General features: G+C 39.5%; 1 protein-coding gene across 2 annotated transcripts in view; it reads right to left on the minus strand.

Annotated features, from left to right (window-relative positions):
* Positions 1-18620: 18620 nt before the first annotated feature.
* Nek7 (NIMA related kinase 7) overlaps positions 18621-22093 on the minus strand; it is a 134098-nt gene continuing 130625 nt past the window's right edge. For both annotated transcript variants that reach the window (XM_090341463.1, XM_090341465.1), the window contains one exon: positions 18621-21742. In XM_090341463.1, the coding sequence (XP_090197589.1) occupies positions 21632-21742 (111 nt within the window). In that variant the 3' untranslated portion in view covers positions 18621-21631. The remainder of the gene's footprint in view (positions 21743-22093) is intronic.

Here is a 22093-nt window from a genome sequence, read left to right on the forward strand (position 1 = left end):
ACCTAAATAAATGGTTATCTTGAATAATTCAATTGGCTTTTGGTAAAGCACTTCAACCACACCATGTCTCCTTACTGAATAGCATCCTCACTTGAATATTAAGCCTTCTACAAAAGTTCTGGTGGCTCATATCTATAAGCCTCGCTACTCAGGAGGCTGAAATCTGAGGATGACAGTTCAGAGCCAGTCCAGGCAGGAAAGTCTCTGAGACTCTTCTCTCTATCAGCCACCAAAAAATGCTAGAAGTAGAGCTATGTCTCTTGTGGCAGAGTGCTAGCCTTGAACAACAAGGCTCAAGGACAATGCCAAGGTGCTGAGTTCAAGCCCCAGGACTTTCCCACTTCCCCCCTTTGAGGCCTTCTGATTAGCTTCAAGTAAATAAAAGACAATCTTCTTTGATGCACCAATAAGGAAAGCTATTCTATGATTTACATTCACAGTGCTTCCTCCGACATGTCTATGGACCTGATTTTCATGTGGAGGTAAACTGAGTTCTCAGTTTCCCCCATCCCATACGCCTCTCTCAAGTTTGGGAGGATGTGACTTGTTTTAGGACTTAGTGGAAGCCCCCTGAACTGTAACACTTCACAACATCGGTGTCTTCTGTACAATGAACGCCAGTTGTGTCCTGTCCCTACCCACCTGGATCTCCAGATGTGACAATCTTCACCACTGTCAGAGGGAAAAGGCTGACAGGTAAAACATCACCAGCTCCGGTGATAAGTAGTGATTCATGTGAGCTCAGACAACGGGAACATCGCTACCTTGGGAAGCAAAAAGTCTCCTTGCAATTTATGGCTGCACTTCTTGTTATGAACATCACAAACACTACAACTCCCATTAGCAGGCTATGGGGCGAGTGATTTTCTGGGTTAATTAAATAACCTACTGACCATCAGAATGACCCTGATAGTTCCTTCACTGCAGTAACCAACCTCTTCTTCCCCTCGGCTAGAACAAAAGTAAAAGTTTTGAAAGACAATTTCTATAAAAAAAAAAAGGCACTAATAGCCTATGAGCCAACACTAAATGATCTCTAGGATATGGAAATAAGAGCTTTATCTTGAGTGATTGTTGTTCTTAATGTACTATGTTATTTCTCTTCTCCTTTGTTGCCCTTTGGTTAATCTCATATTGTTACTGTATCTGACTTTGTTAGCTGGTATATCGTATATATGTCTATTTGAAAGGGGGGGGGACAAGATGATTGATTGGGAGGGGGGAAATGAGGACAAAAACGTAACAATGTGTGAGAAGTAATGCACCTGCTATCTGACGAATGTAACTGTAACCCCTCTATATATTACCTTGATAATAAAAAATGGAAAAAAATAGTAAAAGTTTCAAAAAAATAGTCTTTGAGCCATTCTTCAAATCATCTGACAGACGCCATTCTAGCTAAACCTGAGGAGGACTCTGTATACTGATGAAAAGTGGAAAATTTAGATTAGAAACACAGACATTATTTAAATATTGCAGACACAGTTAATGGTGAGGATATAGAACTATTTTTAAAAAGAATACATAGAGACTTAGAAAGATAACAGAATTTAATGCCTTTCTATGAAATACCTTGATGAGTAAATTTCAGGTACGAAAGATATATGTTATCACATAAACTATGATTTCAGCTTAATTTTTATGTTTGCTTGCAAAATCTTTAGTTCCCAAATACAGAACAGTTTTGAGAAGGGTAAAAAGGCATTCCTAAACATAAGTTTAAAAATTTCTATTTAAAATATGTCTATTTAATTCTTTCCATAACCACATTAATGTTGGAATGTATTTGCAACAGAATGACAACAGATTTGAATGGTAACTTTGCACTTGATGTTTTTGTTTGTTTTATACCAGGGCTTGAACTCAGGGCCTGGACACTGTTGCTGGCTTCTGTACTCATGACTAGCATTTTACCACTTGAGGAACAGCTTCACTTCGGGATTTTTTTTTGTTTGTTTGTTTTGCCAGTCCTGGGCTTGGACTCAGGACATGAGTTCTGTCCTTGGGTTTTCTCAAGGCTAGAGGTCTATCACTTGAGCTACAGCACCACTTCTGGCATTTTTCTATGTATGTGGTACTGAGGAATCGAACCCAGGTCTTTGTGCATGCTAGGCAAGCACTCTACCACTAGGCCAAACTCCCAGCCCCACTTCAGGGTTTTTTTGGTAGTTTATTAGAGATAAGAATCTCACAGACTTTCCTGCCTGGGCTAGCTTTGAACCATGATCCTCAGATCATATCCTCCTGAATAGTTAGGATTACAGGCATAAGGCACTGGTGCCAGACTGTGCTTGATATTTTAAAAGAGATATTATATTTAAATATCTGGAGTTTTTTTTTAAGTGGACTAACACATCTTAAAAATGAAAAGTATCGGGCCGGGAGTTTGGCCTAGTGGTTAAAGTGCTTGCCTAGCATGCATGAAGACCCGGGTTCGATTCCTCAGTACCACATACATAGAAAAAAGCCAGAAGTGGTGCTGAGGCTCAAGTGGTAGAACTCTAGCCTTGAGAAAGTCCAAGGACAGTGCTCAGGCCCTGAGGTCAAGCCCAGGCCTGGCAAATAAATAAATAAATAAATAAAATAAAATAAATAAAGCATCACATGCTTCTCTGAGCAGATGGTAGAATCCAGAGCATGGCTGACATGCAGGTTCCAGGTAAGCTGGGACAGTACTGCCTTTCTCAAACCCACTGCCCTTCTTATCTTATACCAACATTTCTGGCTGTATCTGTTATCTGTTATCTGTTGTGATGTTAGCAAGCTAGCATACATTGGGAAAAATGATTTCATTAAAATTCCATAAGAATAAATTTGTATCTTATATGGTTCCCAGCCATACCTATTTTTAAAAATCAAGCTTCTTGGCCAGATACCAGAGGCTCCCATTTGTAATTGTACCTAGTTAAGAGGCTGAGATCTGAGGATCTCAATTCAAAGCCAGACCTGAGAGAAACTTGTATGAGACTCTATCTCCAATTTGTCATAAAAAAAAAGTCAGAAGTGGAGATGTGGCTCAAGTGGCAGAGCGCAAGAACAAAGCCCAGGCCCTGAGTTCAAGCCCCAGTATCAATACACACACACACACACACACACACACACACACATACACACACTCACGATACTTTCCTGCACCTTGTTTCCAAATACATAGTCAAGGTTCATGTAGTCCCTGTAATGATACAATTCAAGTTTATTTCACATAGCGAGAATTGGGTGGCAAACTTAGATTTCATGATATAATAGTATGTTTAAAAATATTAATCTCACTTCTAACGAGTGGATATATTTAAATGCCTCATTTTTAAGCTGCATAAATTTCTGTAGTTGAATATGTGAAAAGACCCAGTCTCAGCCTTCAATGTGCACACACACACATACACACACATACACACACACCACCACCACCACCACCACCACCACCACACATAGACAAACATAAGCAGGCTACACATGATTTTTGCCCTTAAGAGATTAAAAGTTGATTTTCTCCCTCAAGCGATCAGAAGGGTTAGGATTGAAATCAAATGGTTCTCTGCTTCCCAAAAACGCTAGGCATGAGACTGGCTTCTTCTGACTGGCTGTCCCTGGGGAGAAAGAAAGAGCAGGGGGAGGGCCTCTGGCGTTGGTGTGCGCCTGCGCGGGCTGCAGATCAATGGCTCAGCACCAGAGGGGCTCTGCTTAATGAAGCCTGCACCAGTGTCACTGCCCGGCTCACAACAGTGGGTGTCTCCGGTGCCAACACAGAAAAAGCGCTATCCCTTGGAACACAAAAATAATTGCTTCATTTTGCGGGTACAAAGATAGAAGTCTGATTTGTGTGTGTGTGTGTGTGTGTGTGTGTGTGTGTGTGTGTGTGTGTGTGTGTGTGTACATGAGAGCGAGCTTTCAATTCGTAACTGGAAGTGAGCATCGCTCAGAACAGCCTAAAACATGATAGAGTTTGTGCGAGGCAGGCTGGCACGCAGCGCTCCGGGAAAGGCGCAAAGAGGGCTTTATAGTCCTGGAATGGCAGGCTCGATGAGCAAAATTCCCCCCAAAATTTCAGTCGTGGGCGGGGAGAGGGGTTGTTTTCATTTGTGCTTTTCCCTGATAAAGTGTTTTGACAGACCAACTGAAGCAAGGAGGAAAATATCTACTGACATGATTTACACCTGATTTATCTTCTTTACTGCTTCATTGTTCTGAAGGAGCTCTGCTGGGCGCCCTTTCCCAATACTGGATTTGGTGTACACTTGGGCGGTGTCGGGAAAATGGAAGTGACAGGCCTGGCTCCTTACCTATTACATAGGTTTAAATTTTCTTGGATTTCCTCACTTTGGACAAGTACCAAAAAAAAAAAAAAAGGCCAGTTTACTCCTTTGCAAATACATTTATTGTATCACTGAGACTGAAATTAAGGCACAATTTCCCTGAGACATTAGAATAATGCAGCCTAAAATTAAGCAATACCCATGCTATATCTAGGCTGCACTGATAGTTCACAAATGTATCCTAGCTACTCAGAAGGTTGAGATCGGGAAGACTGTAGTTTAAAGACACCCTATGTAGGAAAGTCCATGCAATTCCGTCTCCAAAAATTACCAGCAAAAATCTAGGCTAGATTTGTGGCATAAGTGGTAGAATGTGAGTGAGTGACCAAGTCTAGCAAGCTTGAGGACCTGAATTCAAACCCCAGTAACTCAATAAGTAAAACATAAATAAATAAGTCAGGCAATGGTGGCTCACACCTATAATCCTAGCTACTGAGATGAGGATTGCAGTTCAAAGCCAGGCCAGACATGAAAGTCTTTGAGACTCTTTATCTCCAATTAACCACCAGAAAACTAAGTTGCACTGTGGCTCAAGTGGTAGAGCACTAGCCTAGGGACAATGCCCAGGCCCAGAGTTCAAGTCCCATGGCTGACAAAAATAGATAGATAGATAGACAGACAGACAGACAGACAGGCAGGCAGGCAGGCATGAAAAATGCAACTAAGCACCACATGCCCACTAAGAACACAGTTACGTAAAATATTGTACACCCCTCTTTTCTCTCTTGGAGTATGCTAACAGGGTCAATGTGGGGTACTAAGTTCTTTGTTTCAATTTCTTCTGTTGCTGGCTTAGTCAGCTACCAGTTCTCCATCTCTGAGCCATTTTTTAAGCAAGACCTTCAGCTATCACACCCACTGAGCTGCTTTCTTATCTTCTTCCTTTACTGAATGTCTACCAGCAAACCATCAATGAGAAGAATTAAGAATATAATGTTTGTTTTTGCTCTAATACAGTCCTGGCATTTCTCAAAAAGTTCCTCTGCTGTTAACTCTCCACCTCAAATCGAATCCAGAAAGTTATTACTTGAGCCAATGCATGGCTCTAGCAAACACCATTTTGCATTGGTCATTGCAAATTTCACTCTTTTTAAAAATGTTATTGTAGGGCCGGTAGTTTAGCCTAGTGGTGGAGTGCTTGCCTAGCATGTACGAAGACCTGGGTTCAATTCCTCGGTACCACATGCATAGAAAAAAGCCGGAAGTGGTGCTGAGGCTCAAGTGATAGAGCTCTAGCCTTGAGAAAGTCCAAGGACAGTGCTCAGGCCCTGAGCTCAAGCCCATGACTGGCAAAAAAAAAAAAAAATGTTATTGTAAAGGTGATGTGTAGAGGGGCTATAGTTACAGAAGTGAGGCAATAACTACATTTGTTTTTGAACTATGTACACCTCTCCCTCATTTCTGCCAGTTTTCCCCCTCCTGATTCTACTCCCCCCATTAAGTTGTATAGAGATATTAACCTATAATTTTTTCGTCTTTTTACTCGTGTTAGCATTTTGATAAAAGTTTAATGCTGCCCCATAGAATGAGCTGAGAAAGTCAGTTCTGAAATACTTTGAGAAGACTTGAAATTAAATAGTTAAAAGTTTGGTAAAATTAGATGGCACAAAACCATCTAATCCTGCATTTTTTTCTTCTTGGGGGACATTCTGTTATTTTCATTTCTTTTTGCATTACAGGAATTTGAACTCAGGGCCTCAAATTTCTAGGCAGGTGCTCTATCACTTGAGCCATACCAGTAGACTTTTCCCCACATTATTATGAAAACAGGATTTTGCTTTGTGCCTGGGCATGTACCTGCACCCCGGTCTACCTATGTTAGTCTACCTGTCATAGCTAGAATGACAGGTGTACACCACTATGACCTCCTAACATCTCAGAAAGGATCTCTCAAACTCTCTGTCTAGTCTGGCCATAAGCTACAATCTACCTGACTTTAGCCTTCCAAATAGTCAGGTTCTTTCTAGAGCAGGATCTGAAGAATGCCAGGCATTCTCGTCCAGCATCCCGATCCTCTTCCCCCAGGCTTTCATTCATATACCCATGCTACAATACAAAAACAAAAACAAACAAAAAAGAACCACTGCTCCAAAAACACAACAAATTCTAGGGCTGGGAAGAGAAGATATAATACAAACTTTCACAACCCCATGGCTGGAAAAAATTGATATGCTCAAAAACTGGCGAGCATTTACTAAAGGGCCAAAGGAGCCAGCTTTTATGGATCACCACTAAGTAAATAAGAAATATTTTATGCATTTTTATGCATAAAACAAGTTATGGGGCATGTGGCCAGGAGGGATCACTACTACACTGTTGGTGGGAGTGCAAACTCGTTCAACCACTATGGAAAGCAGTATGGCAGTTCCTCAAAAGACTAAACATAGAGCTCCCCTATGACCCAGCAATTCCACTACTGGGCATTTACCCAATCGTCCAAAAACAAAGACAGACTAAATCCACTAGCACAGCGATGTTCATTGCATCACTATGTACCATAGCAAAGATATGGAACCAACCCAGATGCCCCTCAGTTGATGAGTGGATCAACAAGATGTGGTACTTATACACAATGGAATTCTATGCTGCCATTAGAAAGAATGGCATTGCCCCATTTGTAAGGAAATGGAAAGACTTGGAAAAAATCATATTAAGTCAAGTAAGCCAGACTCAAAGGGACACAGGCTCAATGGTTTCCCTCATTTGTCATAATTAGTATAAACCTTGAACTCTCCTAGCAGGTTTACAATAGGGCAAAATCTAGATACATAAGGCCATATAGGATGAGGCTAAATGAAAGGACCTCCAGTATATAGAAACAAAAGCCATATAATGAGTGACTGTTGTTCTTAATGTACTATGTTATCTCTCATCTCTTTTGTTGTCCCTTGGTTATCTCATATTGTTACAGTATTTTACCTTGTTATCTGATATATTGTATATATGTTTATTTGGTATAGGATAGGGAAGGGTGAAAACAAGATGAGGGGCGGGGGGTGTATGGAGGGAAATGGGGACCAAAACATGAGAAAGGGAAGCAATGTTTGTGAAATAATGCACCTACTATCTGATGAATATAATGTAGCCCTTCTATTAATTACAATAAAAATATATATTAAAATTATGATAGTAACAAAATTAAAGCCCATTGGATGAAACAATATTGATTCAGTATGAATCAATATCCATACTGATAAGGAGTAATAAGGAAATAATACATGAACTGTATGCACAGGAAATGTCTTTATAGTGGAATGGCCAATTAACACTTGCAGAGGGATAGATGGAATTGGAAAGTTACCTCTTGACAATAGTCATAGCAATATTTAAAAGAGGAAAGAATGAGACCCCATACAAAAGTAGCTCACACCTATAGTACCAACTATTTAGGAGACAAAGCATAGGAGTATCATGGTTTGAGACCTGACTGAGCAAAAAGTTGGTGGGACTCCATCCCAACCAAGAATCCAGGTATAGTGGCACATGACTATGAGCTCAGCTACAAGGGAATCGAAAGATAAGAGAAGGAAGATCCACATTGTCCTGGCAAAGATGTGGGACCCTATCTCACAAATAATAATGATTTGAATAAAGAGCTTGAGGCATGGTTCTAGTGACAGAATACAAGTGCAGGAGCTGAACTCTTAACTCAAACCCCAGTTCAAAAGCCAAAATAAAATGAAACAACCAAATGAAAGAATAATCAATGTATCCCATGAAGACTAAACTAGATTGCAGGGAAATACAACTGCTGCATATCTTGAAGTACCCACTAACTGCATTATATTAATTACAAAGAGGGGGAAAAAAGACTTACTACTTAAGGTCAGCAACTTACCGAGTGATGGGCAAACTGACAGTCTTGCTTCAGGAAATGCTGGCCTGAGACAAATCCACATCACTCCTTTGATACAACTGACTGATTCTAATCACGAAGAAATGCCAGACAAACCCATATTGAAGGGCAATGCCCAAAATAACAGGTTTGTACTTTTCAAAACTGTCAAGGACACAAAGGACAAAACAATGAGCTCCGGAGCTGTTCCAAGTTCAGAGTGAACCAAGAGATATGGTGACTAAATATACTGATCATCAGTTTAATTCCAATGAAAAGCAAAAAATAATAATTTGGGGGTTAAGACCAAGCTACCAGCATTTAAATATCACTTGGAAGTTAATGAGAGTATTGAATCTACATGAGTTTATTATCATGGGAGTTGTGTGGTTTATGTAGGAGAGAGCCTCTTTCAGGAAAGAGATGTTAAAAATGTCTAGGCATAATACAAAGTATGTGTGCCACTTATACTCACTTGGCCCAAAGTAATTATACAGCAAGAGACCACAATCAAGAAAGTATGGCAAAGCAGTAACATTTTGGAAACCTGACTAAAGAACTCATAGATTTCATTTGGTTGGTTGACTATTGTTTTGTTTTCTTTTGCTAGTCTTGTAGACTATATATAACTTGTATTTATTTGCAAATTAAAGTTTTTTTAAGTGGGCATTAATCTAACCTAAAGCAAAAATAAGTTATTTCAATGAGGAAAAACTAATTTATTTTGTAAGGATGAAAAAATATTAAAATGGCTAAAGAATAACCTATGTTGGCCACCTCCTTTGATTTCTTTCTCCCAAAGGTTGATCAAAGTTAACAGCTTAATTTATCACTTCTCGCCTGCCTCAGTGATAACTGAAACATGTAAGTGAGATACTGTGTTCAAAAAATTTTGGCAGTACTTGGGTTTGAACTCAGGTCCTTGAGATTCTTCACTGGATTAGTATTAAACTATCAGGCTATATCTCTAGCTTGGCTTTTTGCTGGTTATTTTGGCAATGAGGTCACATAAATGTTTCTGCCTAAGCTGGATCTGAACCATGATCCTTCAAATCTCAGCCGCCTGAGTAAGCAATTCCTACAGTTGCTGCTGTTTTTGAATGGAAGCTTCACACAAGTGACTTGAAACTCTTAGTGGAAAAACAAAGAAATTATGGAAGTGTTTTAAAATTAGCATCATCCTTTTATTAATAATGACAGTCATGTAAAACAATTTATTCAAACAGTGCCCTAATCAAAGACCTTGAAAGTTCTTCTTCCAATGGTTTGTCCCCTCTATGTAATAAGTGGATAAATATTACCATGGAAAGACAGAATTGATAAGAGGATTATCTTTGTGAATTGCTCCTTCTGCTTGTCAGGCTAAACATGCCTTGTTTTTCAAGCATGTGACATCTCCATGATAAAAACGTCAGAAGCTCTTCCTTCAGCTTTGTGAGACGTATCTAGTTCAACTAGTTGCCATTATCCTGCACACAGAAAGAGTGCATTTCTCTATTTCTGCTACTGAGGCTACCATGTTTTGTTTATTCGTCAGTTTCTTCATTTTTGGTTAACTGGTTGTGGATTTTCAATTTACACTTTTGTGCTTGGCTTTTCTATTTTTTGGTTTCTGGCTTATCAATTTTCAGGTATTCACCTACAAAGGCTCCAGGTTCCTTACTTGCATTGCAATATTGTCAACAGTGTTCATCAACCTATGGTATACTCTGCCCCTTATTTACAGGTTCAAATGTGATTTTTCCATAGAGTCTCCTATTTAACATTACAATGCAGTAACTGGAAGATGTTTTTCATTAATACATATTAATTGTGCACCTTAGTGGGTGCAATGCGTATATCCAACCTGCTATAGGCTTATCCATCCACCAGAACGTCACACACGCTCAGTCCCCAGCAATCAGTATGGTGCTTTTGGGTCCTTGTTTTCTTAGGCCCCAAATGGAAAGAACAGGTGATCTGGACCAGGGCTCTTCTTTATGTGGAGGGTCATAATATGTGTTTCAATCTCATCACTTGTTACTAGACTAGAAAGGTTTATTTTTGTCTGTGTGGTTACATTCTGATACTTTGTGTATACAAAAAGGTCTCCATTTCACCTACATTTTCTAATTTATCAGCATAATTTTTCAAAAACAACTCCTAAAGATCTTTTGTTTCCATGATATTGCTTGTAATGTCTCTCTTTATCTCTAATTTCATTTTCAATTTGAATTTTTATTCACTAAATCATTAATTATACATTAATGAGGTCCACTGAGCTCATTAGTGACTACTGATGGAAAGCATTGTCTTAATTCTGAGCATCGACTATTGCTGGAGTTTGCTTTGCTATGCAGAAGGGTTTTAACTTGCTAGGATTTCATTGCTCAGTTTTTGCTCCTGTTTCTTATAGTCTGGGGTTCCTACCCAGAAGACTATTGCCTTCTCTGTCTTACACTGCTTTTTCTATGTTTCCTCCTGAGCTTATTTTTGTCCAAGGTGACAAGCAGAAGTCGAGTTTGAGACATGTGAATGTTGGGTACAGTTTTCATAGAATCATTTGCTGCTGCTGCTGCCCATGTTCCAGCATTTGACCTCGGCACTCTGTTGAGAGCAAGCTGGCTTGAACGCATGGATTCTCTGCTTGGATGCGGTCTTTATTCTGGGTTTACATGACTGCCTTCCTGCCAGCATTTTGCTGTGTACCTGGCAGAAATATGTGGATATCTTGAAACCAGTTATCATGATGGGTTGTTCTCTTCCACCCTTGTAAGTCTTCTTTGGCTATTCAGGGTCTTTTGTGCTTACATATGAATTTCACAATTATTTTCTCTAGTTCTGTGAAGAATGTCATTGATATTTTGGGGGTGACTGTATTAAATCTATAGACTAGTATGGGCAATATTTTAACAGTATTTATTTTTTCAATACATATATATGTAAGAATTTACAGTCTTTGGTGTCTTCTCCAATTTATTTCCTATGTTGATAATTTTCATTGTAGATGTCTTTCATTTGCTTAGAGAATTGGATCTCTAGATATTTTATTTATTGACTGATCTTTCCACTGTGAATAGAAGTGCTTTCCTGATCTCTTCCTCATTGGATTTGTTGTCATACAAGTAGGAATGCGATTAATTTTTATATGTGGATGATAACACCATCAACCACAAACAGGAGAGGGACTTCCTGCCCAGGCCAGAGGGACTTCCCTCTAACCAACCTGCTATAGTCAAAACTTTTAGGATAAGCCAGACATTATAAGCTCACAAGTGTTAGTTCCAGCTAATCTAGAGGCAGATTTCTGGAAAAACCATAGTTGGAGAATAGTTAGACAAGACCCCCATTCGAAAGACTCCCATCGAAAGACTCAACTAATAAGCTGGGACATAGGTAGGAAGACCTCATCATAGAAAAACCTGGGCAAAAACATGAGACACTACTTGAGTAGCTAAAGAGAGGATGAGGATGATGATAATGATGATAAAAGGTGATAGATGATGACAGTACAGATGGATTAAAAAAAAGCAGAGGTGTGGCTCAAATGGTAGAGCACCTGCCCTAGAAAGCACAGGCATCTAAAAGCAAAAAAGAGTTCTTGTGCTGTGCATGACAGGCAATGGCAGTAGACACCATTGCCTTGGGCGAACTTGGACGAACTTGGTCTGAACTTGCGAGATATGCTTTGGTTATGCATTATTCAGTATGCTGTTGGCTGTGTGTGTGTCTGCTGCATGTTTTATGATGTTGCGGTTCATCTTTCTGTATCTAATTTGTTCGTGTCTTTTACACATAGATGCATGGAATTATTTTCATACATCTGTTGAGATAATTACATGACTTTTTTGCCCTTCATATTTTTAACTCTTTTGTTGAAAGGACTATGGATTAAATTCAGGCTTGTTAGGCAGGAGTTCTGCCACTGAGAATTACTTCCAGCTCTGTATAGTGGGTTCTGAACTCAGCTTTCTTGGTTTGTCCACCTTTGCTTTGTTGTTTATGATTGTGTTACCTACTTGAGGTCTTTTTTGCCTCAAAGTACATTTTGACTGCTGTTTGATTGAATGATGTTTCCAGCTTCCTGAAGAATAGCACTGGTACATCGATGCAGATATTTGAAGATGCTTCTTCGTATTCTGGACTCACGAACAGAATATTCTTGTTCCATGGACATGGGAAGTCTTCCCACCTTTTACTGTCACCTTCAATTTTTTTTCATGAATGTTTTGTAATTTCAGTTGTTGAGGTCCATCACTCTTTTAGTATAGTCTACTGTTATTTTATGTACTTATATATTTTATCTATTTCAATGTCTTGCTATTATGTTAGGCATTACTTTCCTGCATTTTCTCATCAAATTCATTGCTGGTATCTAGAAATCCTGCTGGATTTTGTAGGTCACTGTTGTTTCCTGCTACTTTACTGAACTGGTCTATGCATAACACTAGTAGTGTATGCAAACAGGGCCCCTTGCATTTGTATACATTTAATTCTTTGAGCATGTAGCTCTCATGCATATTACTGCAACAAATAGGGCCAAGAAAGTACTTGCAGTGTGCTGATTCAATTTCCCCAAGGTAACTTAGCTTCAGTTTCATGAGGAAGCCCATCCAGCCTATTCTTCATTAGTAGCTAGATAACCTCCCTACTCAGTGTACACTGACAGGGTAGTTTGCTCTTTCAGATTTTAAAATTCTGTCTCATTCTTTTGACAGTTTTGAGTATAGTATGTAGTGGTGAAGCTCTTTCTGCATCAAGTATATTTGAGGTTTATAGGCCTCATCTATCAGGATACCCATTATTTCCCAAATGTAATGAAATGTATGATTATTGCTTTGAACAGGTTCTCTATGCCCTAAACTTTACCATCTCAGTTTAAGGTATTCCAAAGATGTGGGAGTTTTGTCTTTTTGTTTAATGGTATTTCAAAGTTCTGAATACTCTTCTTTTTAATCTCATCATCTCACCTTTCTTCTTTCTCCTTCTCATCTCATTTACCTCCTCTTCCTCCTTGTCTTTCTTCCTTTCTTCCTCTTCTCTCCCCTTTGTCCTTTTCCTCCATTCTTCCATCTTCTTCCTTTCATTCTTTTCCTTCTTCCTTTCTTCCTCTTCCTTCTTCCTATTTTAAAAGACCTGTTTTCTAATTCAGATATTTAATCTTTCACTTGATCTAGTTGATCTAGTCTGAGACTTTTAACTAAATTTTCTCTGACTAATCAAGCTTCATTTCAAGATTTCTTCTTAGTTCTTCTTAAAGATTTTTATCTTCTTGCTTATTTGCTCATGTGTGACTCAGATTGTCTTCCTCACTTAATTGTCTCTCTGTATTCCCTTGGATCTCATTGAGCTGTTAAGAATAATTCTATTAAATTATTTATTAGGTATTGCTTTCACTTTGATTTATATTTAATCTGTTGCTGGAGAATTATGTTCTTTTGGAGGTGCCACATTACCTTGCTTTTTCCATCATTCTTATGTCCTTCAAATTGTGATTTGTGCATATGGTGAATAAGATAGCTGCATCATTTTTAATGTCATAGCGAATGACTTTCTCTTGAAGGAAGGTGTTGGTATATCAAATTTGACAAATAATATTGGCTTTGATTTTAGCTGGGCATCATAGTTTGCTTTTCTTGTTCCTTCCTGGCTGTCAGTCTATTATGGCAGAAGTATAGAGCATATCTAGCATATCCAAGTGAGAAAGACTGTTTCTGTGGACTATGCAAGATTGAGGACATCGAATGCCTGAGGCAGACATGGCAGGACAACTGTGGTGGTGGGGTGAGCACTGGCTATTTCTCTTGCCATCCACGTGGTGGCTCCTTTGGGGGTATGTGAATTTCCACAGCACCCTTCATGTCAGTTTAGTTACTAGCCAGGGCCTCTGGCCCTGGTTACACTAGTCGCAGTGCCTCAGATAGGAAAGTAGCACCCACTTAGATGTAACACAGGCAAAGGAGGGAGTCGGAGCTCTTACAGTCCTGATGGCTGCACAAGGTGGTGGCGGACAACTGCAGGGTAGCCAGTGGTGGGAACCACAGAGGACCTGTGCTGCTTCTGTCCCATCCTGTTCTTAGTGTCCACCTGAGAGAAGCTCTCAGCCCTCTAGCTGTGCACATCAGGGATGGGGCCACAACCCAGATTCTCTCCCCTCGACTACTTTAGTTATGGTTCCTGTCTATGAAGGAGTAGAAGCAGCACACAGCCTGAGTGAGGCAAAGTCCCTGTACAGGGGACAGAGTGACAGCTGGAGCTCCACAGTGCCTAAGTATCCCTCCATCCCCCAGGGAGAGCAGCACCATAATCATGGTGTTGACTCCCTGTCCCATGAGCCCCAGCACCCCAGTACGTACAAGCAATGGTTAGAAACATATGAGCATGTGCCTCCCGCCCTGGCACTAGCTCAAAGCCACCCACTGCTAGTCACACACTGGGTCTCAAGAGGACAAACTTCTAGTCTCGCATTCCCTTCCACTCTGTCACAACACCCACCTCTGATACAGCAGGTCCTTGCAGGGTTTGAGTCTTGCTAGTCAAAATAGGTTCCCTGAGGAGCTGCCCAAGAAACCACTCTCAGTGGGAACCCCCTAGGGGGGTCTCAGAGATCTAGCTAAGCAGGCAGTTCTAATACCTGGGTAAGTGCAAATTCAAAACTGAGACAACCACACCCTTCCTGTGATGGCTACAAACTGCAACATACCTGCTATTCACTGAAGATGTATCATTCTATCCCCCATGAGAGATATATTATTTTGATGAGATCAAATCCTTTTCCAAAGGAAGGCTTCTGTTTCAGGTTACTTACTAAGTGGGCTGGCTATTAGTCCATGAAGAGGGTAGAACCTCTCCAGTAGCTAGGGCTGACTACTTCAGCCCTAGGAGTCCCGCAGGTCCCTCACCCTCTGCAAAGGGATGGTTTCCCCACCCAGTTGAGGAGTTGGGATGATGGATACTGAGATATTTTGTGTGTTATTGCCCTGAATTTTCTGGACCTTAGAAGACTCCAATTGCTCTTTCTGATTCAGTGTTCTCGGGATCGTACATCTCAAGATACAGCTACTCACATGTTGCTTCTGTTCATCATTTCCACAGACAGGGCGCAGAGCACGACTGTTCAGGCATTTTGGAACTGTGACATGTCTGTCTGTCTGTCACAGGCATGTTACTCACTTACCACAAAGTTTTGCATTTTCCTAAATTTTCTCCTGTTTTTCCTATTTGTTTTAAAGTTCACACCATTGATTCACCTGCCACTTACTTTTTGATGTAGCATACGTGAGGTTTTTCTCCCATGAGCTGTATCTTTCATTCAACAAAACATAAACAAGGCTTTCCCACAACCAGAAGTCATCAATCTGATGTAAAGTTCCCATGATGTAAAGGTTTGACCTTTTAACTCTGCTCCACAACTCTCTGCTCCCTCCTATTCCATCTTAACATCACCCTACCTTTACGAACTTTTCATCTTTTGATAGGTCAACTTCAGTCCATTTTTGTTGCAATTTTTACCAGATGAACTTAAGACATTATTTAATGAGTTAATAAAAAGGATCTGAATTGGTGCTGCATTACCAACATTATTATTTAGTGCATGATATTTATATCAATTGTCTCAAGCAAGGACAAGCATTCTTACTTTTGGCTTAGGATGTGTTTTGTATCCTTCTAGTTTCCTTTAGATGTCTTGCTTCTTTTATGAAGAATTAACTTTCTAATTAATGTTCATTTTTGCTTTCATGAGATCTTTTTCATCTAACACTTATTACTAATTGATGTTGTAGGGAAAAAAAAATTCTTCAAATATACCATCCTTTCTGCTCGCCCTTTGTCCCCCAGGTAACAAGCTAATTTTGGCTCAAGATCTCCTCAGTCATTTTTCTCTGCGAGGTGATCTTACCTGCATGTCTCCCCAAGCATTGTTCCTCCACTTGGTAATCTTACCTGGATTCCTTTGATTGACTCCTTTTTAATCCTTTAAGACCAAAGTTAATCACCATTCCTTCAGAGTGTTACTCAGATGCACACATATTTACTGAGATGCAGTGGAGATAAAACATTAAGTGTGTTAAGTGTGTTGAATGTTTGCTGTGTAGCTCCTAGAAAAGTACATTTAAGATTAGCTGAATTTTTATTTTTTCCAACACAGAGACAAGAACCATTTAAATTTTCTGGCCCTATGGTAAGAAAGGGCTTGGTGCATTTGCAAAACTAGACCAGTTGGACTGGAACAGAGGGAATAAGACCTAAGAGGAAGGAAAGGAGGCAGGACAGGAGCACCTGGGCCTCCTCTACTCTTACCAAGCAGTGCCCCATCTATCAAGCATTCCTTTGGTGGGTGACATTTCACAAGTATTTCTACTACAGACATGTATGTCCTTATTTTATATACAAGAAAGCAATGAATAAATGACACATCTGGAATGACACGGATCACACAACGATTTCCTATCCATTGTAATACTCAGGATAAAACTAATTTACTTGGAGGGGGTAATGATGATCAAGACACATTGGATTCATAAACTGCTTTGTTAAATGGCACCTCTTTTGTATGACTGCTTATAGATTTTAGAAAATAAACAATTTACTCAGACTATGGTTTCAAATTGTAACTCTAAATTTTCCCTTCACCTTACTTTTAAGATTTAAAGATAGTTTCATGTATTCAAGTGAACAATGAAATCAATGCATCAGACAACTAAGAAGAAAATTCATCAAATAAACTCCTCATTTAAGAATAATTCTACAACCTGGGTGCCAATGGCTCAAGCCTCTCATCTTAACTACTAAGAAAAATGAGAATTGAGGATCACAGTTTAAAGTAAGCCTGGGCAGAAAAGTCCCTATGAGACTCTTAGCTACAATAAACTACTATGAAAAAGCCAGAAGTGGTTCTGTGAATCAAGTGCCAGAGCTCTAGTCTTGAGCACTAAGAGATTAAAGGACAACACCCAGGCCTTGAGTTCAGGCCACAGGAACAGCAAAATATTAATTAAAAAAATAACTAATGAGACGAGCGCAGTGGCTCATACCTGTAATCCTACCTATTCAGGAGACTGAGATCAGAGGATCAAGGCTCAAAGCCAGGCCAGACACAAAAGGACCTGAGACTCATATCTCCAATTAACCTCTAGAAAATGGGAAGTGGGGCTTGGCTCAAGGGTAGGATGGTAGCCTTGGGATGAAGAGCTCAGGAACATCAAGCCCCATGACCCACAAAAAAAAAAAAAAAAAAAAAAAAAGAACAGAATGATACACCCCCTCATCTCTTTTTTCTAATAGATACTCTATTAAGTCATCATTCATTTAATCAGAAATTCATATGTAATTAGCAATTACATGAAAATTTCACTGAAGTACTAATAATTTTAAGGATTTCATTGCTCTTTGTCATATCATTTCGATTTTAAAAGTACCTAGTGGTAGAATGCTCACCTAACATGCATGAAGCCCTGGTTTGATTCCTTGATACCACATACACAGAAAAAGCCGGAAGTAGTGCTGTGGCTCAAGTGGTAGAGCTCTATCTAGCCTTGAGAAAACCCACGGACAGTGCCCAGGCCCTGAGTTCAAGCCCCAGGACTGGTAAAACAAACAAAAATAAAGGCCGTCTTGTGGTACCTATAGCTGGACTGATAAATACAAATATAAACATACTCGATTTTCATTGTACTGACTTTCCTATTAACAGATATGCTTTTTGGGTGGAAAGACGAGTGCCAGGGTTTAAATTCAGGGCCTTGCACTCTCTTGGCTTGCTTGCTTAGCTGGTACTATACCAATTGAGCCAAACCATGATCCTTCAGATCTCAGCTTCCTGAGTTACAAGACTTTAGGTGTGAGCCACTAGTGTCTGGCAACAAATAAACCAAATTTGTAACTAGTTTCAAACACCATCAAATGGTTTGTTATTTTACAATTATGACTATACACCTACACACACACACACACACACACACACACACACACACGAGTCAGACCAATGATTCATTAATACAGGGTATTATACCACAGGGTATAAAACAAGCTGTTTGTCAATTTGGACTCTGTGTTGTGCAATCCCAGTGGCTATACCATCAGGCTGGCAGGATTTTCCCTTCCCAAATCATTTTAGGCTCAGTGTTTGCAGACATAGTAGCAACTCTTACATATTAAGGGAAAAGAACATTTAATATATAAACTATTTGAAATACTTTAGCAGTCCACTGCATGACAAGTAATATTTTGCCTCAAATATTGCTTTTCAAAAGTTTGGCCAAGTTCTTATACTCACAGGCAGATAGTGATGAATGGGTGGGACTAGAAGCATGTGAAGGTATGCCTTACAATTCACACTGAAAACAGCCTCCGAGGGTCAGCAGGCACTCTGCTCCCCTCCTCCAGCTTCAGTCCTCAGGCCTAGGTGAAGGAAATGCAAAAGAGCTGTTTCTGAAGACGGGTATGTAAATGAAACGGTGGCAGACTTCAGAGAAAAACAGACACTCAAAATCTAGGGAACTGTTGTTTTATTTTTATAAATTTATATTAGGATATGGTACAGTTTCAAAGCTAACAACAGAATCTTTTTGTATGTGTATTTAAAGCATTAACAAAATAAAAGTATTTCACAAGAGAAGTTCATATTACAGTACTATTGAAATATGAGGCACAGAGTAATTATGCACTTGTGGGTTATAAACAATACATTCATTTTTAAAGAATAAACATTTTATGTGGTAACAACATTTTGGTTAAAATAAATATCATGGTAAGTGTCAAAACAACACCTAAAATACACGGCTACAAGGAAGGTGTTCTGTGATAGATGCTAGGCAGAACAGTGGAGCACGCAGAGAGTGCTGTAGTATCTATTAAGTTTATAATAAATGCACACTTCTGAGCCCTTTATTTATACAGTGACACCGTATGCTCACCACTCCTCAACCTCCATGTACAGCATTCAGTCACTCACACCTCCCCAGGGCATGGGTACCAAAATCTAGGTGAGGTTTGGAATAGGATGGACCTTCTATCCTCTGCCTCTCAAATCACCTCAAATGCTTAATTTATACATTTTATTTATAAGCAAAAATATAACATTCCATTGATAATTATAATGACTGCAGCTGCTAATCATACCCATAATTCTTTAAAATGATCCCACTGGAAATTATGTTTGGTTATACACCATAGTTTCTTTGGAAAATAGGAATATTCTGATTAAAAAGGAGATACAGTATCTGAAAACATAAAGTTTCCATATAAAGAGAATAGTAATATATTTTCCCGATGACTAAATTTGTCCTAGCCGTTTCTTTGTAGAAGCTAGCATCATGGAAAAAGGAAGGGCAGTTTAATTCTCCACTTAGAATCTGTCTCTGTGAGGGGTTAACCTAGTAAATTTTACAGCCATGTATTCCTCAAGACTGATAGAAAAAGAGTATCTGTTCCAATCTAAGGCCATCTCATTTTAGTTATATTAAAATTAGGACAATTATGGTCAACACAAACAACTCTACTGGTTCTTCCTTTCAGGCGTAAGCTACTGGCACTTGGTATGAAGATTCTGAGTCATGAGAATCTGATAAACTGTTTTATAATAGAGACAGGCCAGGTTTCCTTTGCCTAGTCCAAGATAAAATTACCCTTCAGATATCCATACAGAACTAAGCAAATTGTGAACACAGGTTTTACAACTTTTGCCATTTTATGTGCTTAAAGTTTCCATGTTCAAACACATGAAAATACAAAACTATGCAGACAAACAAAACCTGCAGTTCTACTGGCTAATGTGAGCTCTCTGAAGACCAGGCCTTCTCAATGGCAGGCTGGCCTGCTCTCAGGCTGTGGCGGGTTGGTGACACACACAAGAGAGACCTTCTCAGTGATAGCCACTGAGCTTGGGTTTCACATTTCTGAGAGACTGGTGGCTGTGGTATGAAGACACTCAGAAAAACCTATCTCCAAAGCCTGGAGCAGGTGCCTCCCACCTGTAATCCTAGCTACTCAGGAGGTTGAGATCTGAGGATTGTAGTTCAAAGCCAGCTCAGGCACAAAAGTCCATGAGACTCTTATCTCCAATTAACCACTGGAAAACTGGAAATGGCGCTGCGGCTCAAGAGGTAGAGCGCTAGCCTTGAGCTGAAGAGCTCAGGGACAGTGCCTCGGCCTAGAATTCAAGCCCCACGACCAAAACCAAAACCAAAATATCTCCAGAATTTACTACACTCAGCCCATTTCCTTAAACTAAACTAAATTAAGCACCCCTCTCTGGTGTCTTCAGGCACAAGTATAGTACTTCACTCATGGCTTTTCCACAAAGCATTCTTGTAACAGTGCTGGCTATATAGTAATGGCCAGTTTCCATGTCTTCAAACATTTTCTAAAATCCTTGTGGACGACGGCCCCCACTCACAGGTACATTGTAACACACATCCTTGCTTCCTCTGTGACAAGGCAAAACTTATGCAATACAGGGTGACCCAAACTTTAAAAAGTTTAAAAAATATTTTCAATTTCATGGGTATTATGTTCTCAGAAACACAAATGGCTAAAATGCACACATAATATAAATAAAGTAACTTGAAGAATATAAAAAATTTCTAAGGGGAAGAATCAGAATTTCAATAAAATCTATGAATAAAAACATTTGCTTACATTGTGTACAATTATGACTTAAAATGCATTTAGACTCATAGAGAAATTGAAGTATAGCACTGCAAGATTATTTAAAGAGTATTTTTCAAATGTACAAACAGTAATAAAAACATACAGAAAAGGCCTTAGGCAATGTGTAATTTAAAAATTACTATCATATCAGCCAAATGGATCCTTAACCACTTTTGAAACGGACTCATTTGTACCATTTGAATGCTAAGAGAAGATCGAAGCTAATAAAAGACTCTTCAGTGTCTGACTCACACTTTACCCCCAAACCTTTTCACATTTAAATAGTTGCACTTCAACTGTTTAAACTAAGAATTTTAGACGTCTCTCAAATTTGTTATACTTAGCATAAGAAGTATATTTAAAAAGCTAAATGCTAAGAACTAAAACACATACTTTGAACTGAAAAAGAAAATTCACATATTTCACAATTGGGTTTATCTCACTGTCCAAAAGCAGCTACCAAGCAAAGAAGTCAGGTGTTCAGATACTTCTCCTCAGGTTTCCAATCTCTCTGATGAGGTCAAAGCGCACCTTACCTATTTGGCACTGATGGTCTATCTCCACACAATTTACTACCAGAAAAATCCAAGTCACTCTAATCACCTTTAAGCACTAAAAACTATCTTCTTCCCCTAACTTTCCACCATGCAATTTGATCATCCAGAAGCCATTTTGGGGTTTACTAGAAGGGGATACAGATCGGTACAAAATGAAGCTTATCTGAAAACTGGTTAAGGATTCAAAGCACATTAGCCGTGAAGTATGAATCTTGACACGCAGACAAATACGGGGAGGTATGATTTGCACAAATACTTGAAGTTGTCTTGGTTCCGTTTCTGCTGAGCCCTCGTGCTCAGCTGCTGGCGGTGCATGCATGCATCCTCTTGGCCACATCGTACACGTAGGTGACATCTGGCCGCTTCTCTGGGTCCGGGTTGATGCACATGTTAACTAACTGTCGAAGCTGAGGAGGAAGCAAGAGGACAGGCTTTAACCAACTCCCCCCGGCTTTGAAGTTATTTATGAGGAAAGTGCATTCTCTGACTATATTCCTCTTTCTAGGGATGTCTTCATAATATTGCTTGTCAATAGTTTTACAGTCAGCTCAAAGTTGCGGGAGGCATGTTCACAGAGGCTTTAACTCAAGGGAGAAGCTGTTCCCACAATCAGAGACTTTCAGCAGATAGCAAGTACTAAAGACAGCAGGCGTTGCACTGTCAGTTAACTGCAGACATACAAGCACAGGTCTGATCTAGAACTGAGGCCCTCAGCCTTGACTTTTGAGTTTAAATTCTTGTAAGAGACAATGAGAGTA

The sequence above is a fragment of the Megascapheus bottae genome, chromosome 10 (genome assembly GCF_031878675.1).
Source record: "Megascapheus bottae isolate mThoBot1 chromosome 10, mThoBot2.hap1, whole genome shotgun sequence".
Taxonomy (NCBI): Eukaryota; Metazoa; Chordata; class Mammalia; order Rodentia; family Geomyidae; genus Megascapheus; species Megascapheus bottae.